The following is a 14,302-nucleotide window of genomic DNA, read 5'->3' as shown; positions in this document are numbered from 1 at the left end:
CTTAATAATTATATACTAAAAATCTGCGCTTATTTTTCGTTTGAAATTTTTATTTTAAATAAATTTATTTATTTATTTATTCCTCTACATCAATAAACTCTCTTGTAAAACTGCATCAATGTTATCCAACGAATGTGTATAAATGTATGTTAGGTTTTTCAGCTATTATTGTATAACATTATATACGTATAATATACATTCAAATAATTTATTGTATTCAGTTGTAGGTTTAACAAAACTAAATATTAATTAATAACGTAACGTCATATTGTTATATCTTAGAAAAGAACTAGTAATGAAAAAATTAGAATACTAATCGAATATTCAGTGGGACTCATTATACTTGAAGATTCATTTAATGTACTTACCCTAAAGCACTAGGTTATGAACTAAGATAGAGCTCAAAAATTATATCAGAATATTACGTTTATAAAAATAATGGAATATCACACATTAAATTTTATAATATTTATGTTTTGATATATAACACATCTTGTATGTAAACATTATTTAAAATTTGTATATCTTTACTAGTTAAAGCCAATTTATACTAGATACTATTGCATACAAAACTTACCTTAAATAATCGTTTTTGCAGAAAATATTGCTATCTCTAGCGTAACAGCGTTGTTCCGAGTCTAGCGGCATTTTACACTCGCAGCACCTCAGGCAAGGGGTGTGCCAGCGACGTTCGAGGGCAAGTAAGTAGTATCGATCCGTTATTCGGGTGCCGCAACCGGCACAGCCGTCCTCTGCCGGCGGGGGTGGCGGTTCATCTGGTGGCTCCCTCTTGTGACACGACGTGCAGTCACGAGGTGAGCCAGGTGATGCAGCAGGGGCAACAGGAGATAACTCGGCGCCTGTCTCGTATGCAGAAGATAGGTACCGCTCACTCTGTTGCTGGAAATATACGTTCCATTTAATCAATTGAGCTGCGGATTTTAAATTAACAATCGCACTCAGAGACATCCATTATATAAAATAATTAATTATAATATAATATATATTAAAATATATCTATTTTACCGATTTTACTAATCGCCCTATTAAAGGAGGCATAGAAAAATTAAGGTTCGAATTTGATTTCCGATTTTTTGGTGCATTGATTTATACCCAAGTGGTAAGTAAATATTAATCAAACGTAACTAAAAAATAATTTCAAAATGTGTAAAATGGCCGTTGTGCAGAATTTAACATAGTCAATGGCTGAATTAGCTTCTAACTTAAGATTTGAATGTGAATTTGTAATTTCAGTATATTTGCGATACGCCGTTGCGTTTTTGCTAAGCAAAGTACCGTTAGTCGAAGCGAACTCCGCTACATTAAACCTATGTAATTAATTTAATATATAAGTTTAATATTAATAAAAATACCTGCATACTACAAATAAGTGGGAAGCAGAAAATAACAAACATTCACGCACAATACACACAGACATTCTTGTTTGCGGTTTGCAGCCACAAACTGAATGACGTTTTTTTGGAGTATGGGCAATGCTTACGCAAACTAGTTTTGTGGCTAAAAAATTACATTTAAGTAAATGCCTGCTTATTTATAACATGTTACCTGATGTCGTTTATTACTTAAATAGAAACTAATTTATATAATTATTAAGTAGTTAAATAGCTGTATACATATCCAATTTTTATTTTATGAAGACTATTATAACATGCAATTACATGAATCAAGTATCAATAAAAATTATATTAAACAAAAATTTTATAACACAGTGTCTGATAGAGTTATATTGAATATTTTTAATATAATGATAGTTTATTAAACTATATGTATTAAGGAACTGAATAAATATAAATTGTAGCGTTGCTCTTCGCTGCCGGCGGCATGGGCCTACCTATTAAGAGTAAAGAGATATTAAATTAACGGAGTTTAGTGGTTGACCGTTTTGGTTATTTTTTTTATGAAATCCCTTATATTTAATAATATAACAGAATCTTGAACTCATATTCTATGAACTCAAATTCTTCTGATTACGCTTCAAAACAAAAAGTAATGTTAGCGATATTCGATTTGTTATTTTAAATTAAACATAATTCTATTAATATATATTATTATTTTCTAGGCAAAATCTTACATAATAAGCTAGTTAAAAATATTTTATTAATCAAATGCCACTAACTATTTCTAATGAGCTGCAAATTATATTAAAAATTATCTCATATCTGGATTATCAGATGATACGCGGTAACTATAAAGTCTACCAAAAGATAGTTTTTACAAGCTATACGATAATAACAGTATTATGGTTTACTAAATTTCCCACTACTGATACTATAATTAATTAATTATTATAGATATTCAAACAACATTCATAATTTTTGATCGAAATTTGCGGTGGTTCTTATATTAATTATAATTCATTTAATTATATTGTTAGCGATATATTTTTGTATAATAATAATGATGGTACGGCAATAAATTTATCCAATCTAACAGATACTTTATATAAAATATATATCCAGTGACTTGTATAGCTTCAGCTTATACGCTTTTCAGAAGCTATTCCAAAATTGATTCACGTCTGCTTGTATAAGAGCTATACATGTAACGGATCCATCTGCAGCTGTATATTATTGCCATTTTAGAAGTAAATCGTGTCGGCAGGCTATTGAAAGTCTCGTCTGAATTTCAATGGTCTCTAGGAAGCAGTCATCCTTTACGAGTCCAAGCTTTATCGAGTATCAAGTACAGACAATCACTGGAGTATTCAATGAAGTGCATCGTTAACATTGATGGCATAAAGTTGCCATTAAAATAGCTATTTATTTAATTCAGACAGTGGCTATGACACAGATTATACTTCACAGCTTTGTTCTTTGGAATAAAATATATGGTACCTTTCTACAACTTTCAGATTTCTTCTTAGTAAATTTAATTGGATGCGCGCATGATATGAAAAGTACGTCATTGTTTAAGCATGAAATAATATTTTAAATTGTAACTTTGCATTTATTTGGTTAATCATTAATAAATCTAGTTCTTTTTTAAGAATTATACTAAGTAAGTAGTTCCGTTCAACGACCCCTAACATATAAAAAATAGCATTGAAGCTACCTATAGATTTATAGTCATAAGCGTGAGAGAAAAAATTTTCTTTAATGTCTGATTTATTTCAAGTTTAAATTCAAGAAATAAATCAAAATAACATTTACAGTATGAGGTTACACCTAGTCCAGAAAAAAATTCGATTACAAATGAAAATTCATTTTTTTAATGAGGTAATGGAATTTTCATTAGTTCATACTCATTAAAGTCTTAGCAAAAAATAATAAATAATATTATATTCCTTAGAAATTGTCACCTTTGGCTTTAGCATGCCATTATTATGTTTAGCTACGAAACTATGGCAATTCCACTGTATGTTTTTTAAAAGTGTTTTGTTGAGAGGTATCTAACATTATCCAATACTGTATCTTGCTACACTTTGAGTGACGTTTTTACTCCTTCACAAAAATTTAGATTTGTGACTACTTGATAAAGACCCTCCAAACCATCACTGACGATGAATGATGACCACGTTCTTCCTTTCTGACCACTTGTGTAGCTTCTTTAGAACTGTGAGCGTACACATCATCACTTTGCTTTTTGTAGTGTCTCACAATCGTGATTTTTTTTTTATCGGTAAACAGGGTTTTTCTTTGCTTTTCACCTGATTATCAAGACAGAAGGCGTTTTGATTGGTCCACTCTCTTTAGTTGTAAATATTGATTTAGGGCATGCCTTCGACGATAAGTATCAAGATTCAGGTCTTGTTTTATAATAGCGGGAATCTTCATTTTTGGTGATAGATTTTTGCTTCCAAATAGGATTTCGACAAATTCTAGCTTTAACAGCATTAACAGCCTTTGTAGTCCTTACAGCACGCGGCCGCTTCGATTTTTTTCTCTATCTCCTAGACGTAGTGTTGCTGTATGTGTTGATAGTACGCTATACGAACTTACGGCTGATACCAAGCTTTTGAAGTGTCTGGTACAGGACCGACGGCTGACCCACTTTGTGCAAGGCGATCACTGCAATCCTATTTTCATTAAGACCCAATTCCACATTGTACTTTGATAATGAACATGAAAAAATATGTGAAATAGAGTAAAAAAGAAATACGTTTTTAAAATAAAAATTATTAAAATGTTGAAAAAAAATGCATTTTCAATTGTAAGAGAATTTATGGCCAGACTAGTTATTCGAGAGCCATTACGAAAAACTTTTTTGCTTTTATTAATTTATTACAGTAATACAGTTTACAGTAAATAGCGTTCCTATCACAATCTAAGATTTTATAGGTATTACTGTTACTATAGGACGCGGGAAAGACAATTCAGCTTTAACAGTTTTATTGTAGGTATGTAAGTTTGCAGTGTTTAGAAACGTGAGCATATTTTTAAATTTATGTCATTATTAGAAGCAAAATTTTCACAAGGTAAGCATTCGTACTGGCCTGGCAATAGATTTATCCAACTGACAAATGTTATATGTTACATAAAATCCTAATTTTCATTATAATATTATATAATAAGGCATTGAATTTTTTAGAACGACATTTTTTAAAGTTTATATATATAAAGGGCAGTCATAACATAGCAGACAATGTTTTTATATTTAATACATTTGTCTTATGAAAGAATGAATATAGAAGACCAAATTCCATCGACAAAAATGATTTCATTTTTATTAATTCTAATTCCTCCTTTAGTTAAAATTAATGTTTCCTTGGACATAAAAATAAGCAGCTCTTATGCGTATGACTAAAAATCCTTAAATTTTACCAACTAACCTTTAAATTGTTTTCCAATCATGTTACTACGTGTATTATTGTACAGTATATTTTAAATTTCTATAATTATAGAAACTAAACAGTTACAATTTATATTTCCTTATATTCTAATGTTATTCACACCGTGCCTTTTCATCACAGCGTAAAAATAATGGGATGGAAAGAGACAAATTATTTCATAATAGTGTAAATAGGCTATTTTGATTCCTATAGAACCTTCAAATTTCTCTGAGGCTTACCAGTTTTTTTAATATGTTCAAAAGCCCCAAATTTAATAAAGTTCAAACCCTTCTGAATTATTACACAATTATATACTTTAATGACGCCACAACCTAAATTGAATTTTTACAACATTCAATCAAACGTCGTTCGTTCAACGTTATATTACTTAAAATTTAGTTAAAATGATTTTACATTTGGTGTTCAAAATGTATTTTATCCGGCTTAAATTAAAAAAAAATTAAATAAATAATATTACACAAATGGGAATTGGTTACAGCGCTGTTGCATTTGTTTCGCTAGAAAACAAACCAGGCCGTGGTTTGTTTTCTGCTTCTTCTTTTCTTTCGTGCTGTTTTATACATGTATATGTTTCTATGTATAGTAGTATATATACATATACTATAGAAACATTACGATTTCTACGTTACATATAGTGTAGAAATCGTCTTAAAATTTTTTTTAAATGTGGGAATCGAATATTAATTCTTCATAAATCAAAAGTAACTCAATTATTAATTAAATTTAGACTGGCTTATGTATTACGAAAGCCAACTCATAGAATATCGTAATTGATTTATAATAATAATATAATATAAAGATGTTTAGATTTCAATATTTCAGGCCTAGTGTTGAGGAGAAGTATTCCTTTTATTTTATATTATATACGAAAGTATATAATATGAAAATATCCTTAACTGTCCACGATTAAGGACTAAGTAAATAGTAAAAAGGTTTAATACCAAACCAATCACAAGCTAAAAATGTTTTTAGAGAATCAATTGACTTTAATTTTCATTAAAGTGTTTACCATTTACATACACAATTATAATCTGCCATTAAATATAATTTAATATACGACTCTGAGTACGGACGGTATGTAACATAAACTTCCTAGGTTATTTAAAAGTTCTTACTAATACAAGTAAGTAAGTTTTATTAAATGTATTAAATATAATATTTTTAACTAAAATTGTAAAACGCTACCTATACCAAAATGTTTCCTGACGCGTTTTATATCTGAGACTGTTAGGATAGGACATATATATACATATATACTAATTTAGAATGCATATTACGTATGAATAAAATAATAAATTGGTCTAATATTAAAAACACATTGATGTCTTGACATTAAATATTTATTTAGTGTTCAGTAAATCGACAAGGATCGTGGCCTACAACTGTCACTGGAATTATTATTATTATCAGTTTGATTGACAACTTTTGTAATTGCATATCGTTAGTTATTATTTACCAATAAAATAAAATCATAATCGATAAAGAAATAATTCACACAGATACATACCCAGTGCATCGCTCCCCTCTCTTCGTACACTCCCATCTGGGGGTCAATTTTTCCGTTTTCTATTTTCGAACGTATGGGCCTCTGCCCCACAACACTGCGGCACTCACTCGCGTCGCATAACCGTGTGCTATACGTCGCGTTCGACGACCAACTGCGGATTACGGCCTCCTATCTCCTTCGCACCGGGGGAAGGCGCACGGGCCCCGCCCAGAACCGCCCATGTCTCGCACGCGAACGAAAAAACAATTTTTCTTTTTTATGGAACCCGCTATTGAATTTTTTGACGCGACTTTTTTGCAATATTGCAACGAATTGCGACCGAGTGGCTCTCTGAAAATGTTTCGACGAGTGCCGTAGAATACCGTTTCGTAATATAGTAATCGTGACGCAGGCTTTATTCAATTGGAGTTCTAATGTACCTATACAAACTGAAGGGAATTAAGAACTGTTCGCCACTTCATACGAAGGTACGGGATATAGCGTATATATCGAGATCTTATGGAACTATTACCCGAAATAATTCTAAAGGAATGAAACAGTTAACACTATTCGATTTTTTTATTAATTATTATGTTAATCTAAACACCAAATAGATTTTTAACCAACTGATGGACTGCCACGACTTGCGATACTAGTTCCTGAAAATAATAGTAATATAAATTTAGGTGAAATATTATCTCAACCTACTATAGCCTGCTCTATAGTTATCCTGTGATAAAAATATAAGGGTTAAGTATGTATTTACTACTTATATACATATGTATGCATTATACTTACTAAAATACTGAGGAAACCCCGTGAGGTTAAGATAGAGAAGGGTAGGTAACCTACAACACCCTGCCTACCAGAATATAGGTTTTAAAAAATATATAACACAATAGGTATTATTGAATTTAGGGATATATCACTATGGGTTATTATTAGTAGGATCATGATCTGGTCATTCATTCAATTGTTAGATACACTTTATAATGCCCATAGCCCGCAACGAATATAAAATTAAACTTCTAGAACCTTCCATGTCAGGGTACTAGAAAATGAGTACGTACTAGAAATTTAATTTTGGTACATAGAACTACTTAAAATGGAAAAACAAAAACAAACCGGAAGTTTTAGGGTTTCAAACAATAAAAAAGAGTAAACTTAATCTTTAATAACAATGTATGATAAAGTGTAAAGTTTGGGAACCCTTGTAAGTTAAAAATACATGGAGTTTAATTCATAGGTCTTCCATAAAAAACTTAAATATTTGATTAACGGAAATAAAATCTACAAAAATCATAGATTATCATTTAGAATAAAATACTTTGTGGAGAAAGTATGGTGTTTTGTTTGTCTAACCTTAGGGAAGAATTCTTGATCTGTATGGCCGTTCCGTAGCCCCAGTGGCTAATGTGGAGAAGTTTTATAATATATTATCGTTAGCGGCCGGAATAACTTCGTTAGCGCGTCAAAGTATGACGACATAACAGTCATTTGTAAACGCAGTTAGTAGTTTCACTACCATTTAATTTCCAGTTAAAAACAGAGCAATTCAATTTTTTTTAGCAATAACTATAACAACAATTATTGTACTTTTATACTATTTTGTATAATTTTGCCTTTTTGGGTTACATGCATACGCTAGGTTTAAAAGCTCCACATATTTTCACACAGCTTTGGTACTGTGAAAATTCCAATAGCGAGTAATAGAAAACCCAATAATGAGTTTATGTTCCGCGCGACCCCAAAGTTGCGACATTAGCGCCACGGATATTGAGGGAACTACACCGGAATTGAATACAAAAATGACGGGATCAGTATGGCTGTCGTTATTCGAAGTTACAGAATAAGGGCGCTGATGTCGCAACTTAGCGATCGCGCTGTACAAAAACTGAATAGTAAGTAAGGATTACAATCGCTATTAACCGAATCGAATTAATGACACAAAAATTGGCTAACCTTATATATTTTCTACTTATGTGCTATATATGTATAAAAAGCAGCATTGGCCTGTGAGCATATTAGCGTGTGAAGAGTCGCGACGAGAGCCTATGGAAGATACGGTCTATCGGATTTAATACTCGCTTGTACGATAAAAAAAAATTGGTGAGGAAAACAAAATGTCATACGCCCGAACCCAATAATGAATCCACAATCTCAGATTGAAAATAGATCAGAATAAGAACGTGACAGTCGATCGATCTCCTATCTGCATCCCAATAACCAAACCCTACGAAAACAATCCATTTTTGTCGACGGATAGAATGCATTCTCTTCACTCTTTACACTCATATTTCATATTCAATATAAACCAAATAAAGTAAATAAAACCGTATAGCAAATTGCTTTTCAATTATTTTAATAGCTGTGGTACGCTCAAATCTGAAGATAGGATATTGGCACAGTTGTCTGTCATTTTCATACAAAGGTCTATCCACATACACCGATCCGACTTGATAGCTTGTATTGACAGATGGCTATTACATTCCGTCGAATGTTTATTGGCACACTTTATCAATATTTGAATTAGGATGTCTATCTCAGATGGCACAAAATGTATTGAGATAGGTTATTGGGTTTGGGTGTTAGACTCCAAAATGATCTTTTCAATCTACGGCGATCACCTACTTGATTATTAGAAAAAAACAAATGAACAAGAAACACATTCAGAAATTTTCTAAAAGGTTTTAACGCCACTGATATTTTTATCTATTTATAGGCCAGCAAACTAACGTTAAACGAATTTATAAAAACACGTCACGTTATCGTAAAGTACCTACATACAAATTCGTTAGGGCTTAGTGCGTCACACCTGTCGCAAAGTTATTTCGTCGAGCCCTGGGCCCGAAGCTGATACGATACTGGTAATGTTGCACTTGCTTATGAACTGAAGTGCCTCGGCTGTATGTTGCTCCATTCGTTCGAAGAAAAAACCTTAATAATACCTATATATAAACATGTTTATTCATTATAAACAACGCATTATAATGTGTATGATCTTAGAACCCTTTTAGCAATATATATAATAAACACTATTAAGAATTTCCGTACATGTCTTTTATTTAGGTTTATGCAAGTACTAAAATGCTAGAAATCAAACCTTTGTGGTAAAAATCATTATACTTAATATAATACGTAGCGTAAATGATTTATTGTCGCCATATGTCGTATTGTTTGAACATACCTGTGCTTAATGGGTTTGGATTCAATGCACAAAAATGTTCAAACAACATTCGAATAAAACTATTATAGTAACAATAATACCTAAGTTTATTTGATTCGATGGCAGTTTGTATAAAATTAAAGTAATTTTAAGGCGTGCGTGGTTTCGTATCGGAACTGTGACGGACGAAGTTCGATACCCAGATTGCAAAAAAAGATATAATTCATCATTTGTTTAGGCTTCTTGTGCAAAAATTAACCGATGATGCTGCTGAATGAAAATGAAGCTGGTACTGTAAAGTTTTAGCTATAGGTAAGTCAAGGTCATACGTTGGAGACCAAAGATAGTAATTGCAATTCCCTTGTCCTCCAGATACCTTAAGCTCCGTAGATAAAAATGAGAAAAACCCTGGAGGGCTTTAGAGTATGTAAGTGTCTAAGAAATTTCGAAAAGACACACAAAAATTAACTAAGTACTTACCATCCCAGACATAAATATATGGCCTAGTTGTAGAATAGGCATAATAGGCTTTTTCTGTCCCCGTCATATTTTCCTGATACGGCAAGAGCCACTTGCAGGTCCAAGAGGAGCTCATTAGCAAGTACTTCGCACAATCTTGACTGGGCAAACGATCAGTTTTGTAGTGAAGCCATCCGTACCACTCAGCTGTTACCTAGAGTAGTAAAATTAGTACAATGAGGGACACCAACGTTCGATCCAAGAGTGCAAGAATTTAGTTTCCGTGTGCAGTGAACTGAATTTACATAGTTCACAAAAGCATAAATAGTATTAAATCACAGGGAATGGAATACTGCCGAAGTAGACATGGAGAGAAGTTGGTTATGCCAAATATTAATCTGAAATTGTAACGGAATAACACTTTGAATGGCAATCAAGGTTTATAATAACTTACCAAAAACGTTCAAAGATCTTTCGAGTTTTTATATATCGAAGCTACAACTTTTTTATGTTATTATTTTATTTGATAGTATAATAATTGAATTCATAATTATATTACTCTAATATGATAGATAATTTAATATGTAACTAGTATGTAAAATTCTACATTTTAAATTTGTAAATTTGTTTAAATTTGTATGTGTGGCAGTTTAGATTGTACCACCATATTTCTGTACCGTATTCTTGCAAATATTTATTTATTTATTTTATTTATTTATTTATTTTCCATTAAATAAATTATTATTACGGTTATCATATAAAGGCAAATTATCAATTACGTATAACTTTCTTGCGATGTGACTTAAAATATTAAAAAATAGCAATACTTGACTGGCGTCGTATTCCCACTTGACTTTGGGGTTAAACTCCACCCAACGACTGCGAGAGATCATGTAGTAAGTATTTTCAAAGTATTTATTTCCAAAAGCATCCGTGCCCACGTGTGTGCCTTCCTGGTAAAACATAAGTATATCGCTAATCCATAAAAAATACTACTACTATCTATTTTTACACACATTTATCTTTAAAAGTGAAACTTTTATTACATCGTCTCAAACTTTTTGGTCTGTGTGGCGCATGTCGCGTGACGGTCGGCCGCGGAGTAGGGATAAAGTGAAAGGCGCTCGTCATAGCAGCCAAGGCCAATATGGCGGTGCACATAATTCGCAGCAGCTGACCGTGTAGTGTATAGACTATTATTTATATGTGCCAGTGCTCCACGATATTTTAATATGAGTATATAATCTAAATAATTGTTAAGTATTATGTATGTCGTACTCTCTAAGACACAAAATTTTATAAATATTTTAGTTGGAGACTGAGTCTATTTTTACTAGTCCCATTATAGTTCCAATTTTCCAAGTATAAAAATGCGATGATAAAGCGATTTTATACCCTTAAAGGAATATTCTTCCAAAATTTTTTAGTTAAATGTCTATAATGTGAATAAAAGTTTCACTTTTACCGTGGTTTCATAAAACCAAACATTTTTTATTTCTGTAATTTTCTGAAAAGATTGTCCGTTCCAATATAATACTTATACACCAAAAATTATGTCGTGACAGTTAAGTTTTTTTCATAATAATAATACAGTAATATTTAAGGTAATATATTCTCGATCACCACAGGATCCTTTGGTGCTCTATGAAATATAAGTAATGTACCTATTGAAAGAGCAGCATCAATCTCAACACTGCAGTTAGAACGTAATCAACCGGCCATAATATGTTAGTCAGTAATCAATGTATGGACTCGGATGTGTGCTTAGAACACATTTGTCTGCCTTAATGAAAATTATTAATAAACAACAAATGTGTCTCCTTAAATCCCATTTGATACCGGTGTGAACCTTTCAACCATATCAGGCTGTTGTGATCAGTTTACCTTCAGTGTATCAGTTCGCCAAAGTTTAAAAATAGCCCCAATAGGACCTCCGTTGTGGGCTATTACTTTAAATAGACGAGCCAATTTATCCAATCCTAGATATTGAAAAACCATAATTAGCACGTGCGAGTTTTACTTTATATTGCTATTTGATTGAATACAAAAACGTTGTGTGGATATTTTGACGTGGGATGTTGACATTTGTCTTACTTATTATTTATAACTAATCTATGATTTATGAGAATTATAGTTTTCTTTTTGTAGTCATTTTATCGAATATTTCTTAATATATATTTTTTTTATTATATCTATTTAAATTTATTTAATCTTCGTTCGGTCTAGGGTCTTTACCCTAAAGTTCAACTCTGTGTTAATCTAGTGACTACAGTATGCGACTCTCATCCCAGACGTCGTAGATTCGAACCTTTGCTGGTTACCACTAGATTGAATGGAATTTTCTGTCTATGTGCATTTAAGACTCGCACAGCCGGCCTTAGAGCCAAAAATTTGACGGCGTGTGTCAGTGACAGAACGTTGATCGCCTAGTTGCCCTTCAGTAGAAATAAGTGATCTCGAAACATGAACCTGATCCGACACAGGAACCTGAGGCCAAAATTAAGGTAGCGCAGGTATACCTTAATCTCGACAGAATATTTGTGGCTAAAACCCCACAAACAAAAAACATATTCATATTCGTATATTCCAAATGTACTCAAAATAATTTTATATTTTTAACTTAAATTGTTATCATTTTGCATATAACGGACCAATTTGAACCAAACCGATAATTTCAAAGCCTAGAGATATAAATTCTACAAATATGAATACAAATAATTCGACGAGTAATGCTGCGTTGAACTGTATGGCACTTCAGAATTAAGAAATAAATAAAATAATGCCTTACTGTTAGCCATAGCTATGATTAAGACTACGGCATTTATCCATAGCGAGTTCTATCTAAGAAGAATCTGAATGACCCTTTCGCGTATGAATTATTGGCATTAAGACGAAAATCAGTAATGTAATTAAGGGAATAGGGAATGAAACACCGATACCCAACTATCGCATAACTTAACGATCAAGATCTTTTAATAAGCTACCTGATACAGATATCACTAATTGTTCTATAAAGGACTTATTAGCAAATAAAGATATGAAACAACTACGATCACAATGTATTGAGAACAAAGTTAATAAAGTGATTACCGACACAGGTAAGGGCTGATAGATAAAATATTAGGCACTCGAGACTGAAGCAAAATCCTATTAATGTGTTTTCAATAAATAAAAGGGTCTAGTCTAGACGACCAAATGATCGCTTATTTGTCAGGATGTTGTTCCAATGAAAATTTGCTTTACTATGTCGTGACAGGCACGAAGTGAAAAGGCGACTAAAAAATGACAAAAAAGATTTGGTACGAGACGGACGAAATATAGACATTGATAGAATGATTACACGACCATAGGGAATTATATAACGCATATTAATTATCAAAGTAATCTAATATGTGTTATATTTGTTTCTATACAAATAACTCCCGATATCTGCCAGACTACTGCTGTCATATCAAAAGGGATAATAAATAAAAAATGACAATACAGACAAAAATAGAATATTCGTAGTAGTTAGTACAATATTATCACCATATACACAGACTTGGGCTATTACTGAAATATAAACAAGGAAATGCAAATTCTCATAATAAGAAAGTTCTAGACATTATTGAGTAGCAATCTATCAAAGACAAGTGATATTTTACGCAATTGTTATTTATTTATAGCTGCACCAACAAGGTCAAACAAATAAGAAAAGCAGTAAACAAGTTACATAAAGGACCAATGTGTGACCTCTATAATAGGTACAGCTCAAACATAATGCTTATGATAAGTTTACATAATTGAAAATTTTTAACCTAAGAGAATAGATTGTTTTAGATCTTATAGAACTAAAATAATCATATAAAAATAAATAGTACCAGAACTTATACAACTTATAATTATTAAATGTACCCTGATCACTCGTCAAAATAAAGCGTATGAACTGAATACAACAAGTATTGATACTTATATACACTTGCTTATTACTTATAACCATTGTTTACCGTAGGTATCGAAATATAAAATACATTTTACAATTATGTAATAACAAACGCCTACTACATCTAACGTAGCAAAGCTACTTTTAAGCAATTAACTGTAAAAAATTAACAAAACTATTAAAGTGTCTGAAGGATCATATTATTTAAAAATGTTTTAAGTCGTACTTTTACTAGAATGGTAAAATTTTCTAGAATCTACAATTAAATTCTATTAAATCCTTTAAAATGTGCTATCATTACAGAGTACTTTGAAAATATAACAAAAATAAGTGTCAGACTCTCACTCAAACTTTTTCTCCACTAACGAACAGTAGTTAAGTTAAAAATGTTCTACCATTTGCGAACAGCGAATTCGACACACTGTAACAGATGCAGACCCTGTGGGGGTGCCAGGATGT

General features: G+C 31.8%; 2 protein-coding genes across 3 annotated transcripts in view; both read right to left on the bottom strand.

Moving 5' to 3' along the window:
- Positions 1–6,458, bottom strand: part of LOC111000896 (protein apterous) — a 42,493-nt gene extending 36,035 nt beyond the window's left edge. For both annotated transcript variants that reach the window (XM_022270502.2, XM_022270510.2), the window contains exons 1-2: positions 6,318–6,458; positions 578–900 (exon numbers count right to left, since the gene is read on the bottom strand). In XM_022270502.2, the coding sequence (XP_022126194.1) occupies positions 578–900; positions 6,318–6,353 (359 nt within the window). In that variant the 5' untranslated portion in view covers positions 6,354–6,458. The remainder of the gene's footprint in view (positions 1–577; positions 901–6,317) is intronic.
- A 456-nt stretch (positions 6,459–6,914) lies between these two features.
- On the bottom strand, positions 6,915–11,967 carry LOC111000458 (probable NADH dehydrogenase [ubiquinone] 1 alpha subcomplex subunit 12). Its single transcript, XM_022269904.2, has 4 exons — positions 11,806–11,967; positions 10,749–10,874; positions 9,943–10,135; positions 6,915–6,955 (listed from the first exon to the last, which is right to left on the bottom strand). Exons 1-4 carry the CDS (start codon positions 11,917–11,919, stop codon positions 6,915–6,917), a joined length of 474 nt encoding a protein of 157 aa, XP_022125596.1. The 5' UTR covers positions 11,920–11,967.
- Between the last annotated feature and the right edge of the window lie 2,335 nt (positions 11,968–14,302).

This window comes from Pieris rapae, chromosome Z, assembly GCF_905147795.1.
Source record: "Pieris rapae chromosome Z, ilPieRapa1.1, whole genome shotgun sequence".
Classification (NCBI taxonomy): Eukaryota; Metazoa; Arthropoda; class Insecta; order Lepidoptera; family Pieridae; genus Pieris; species Pieris rapae.
This window is presented reverse-complemented; position numbering and strand designations above follow the sequence as displayed.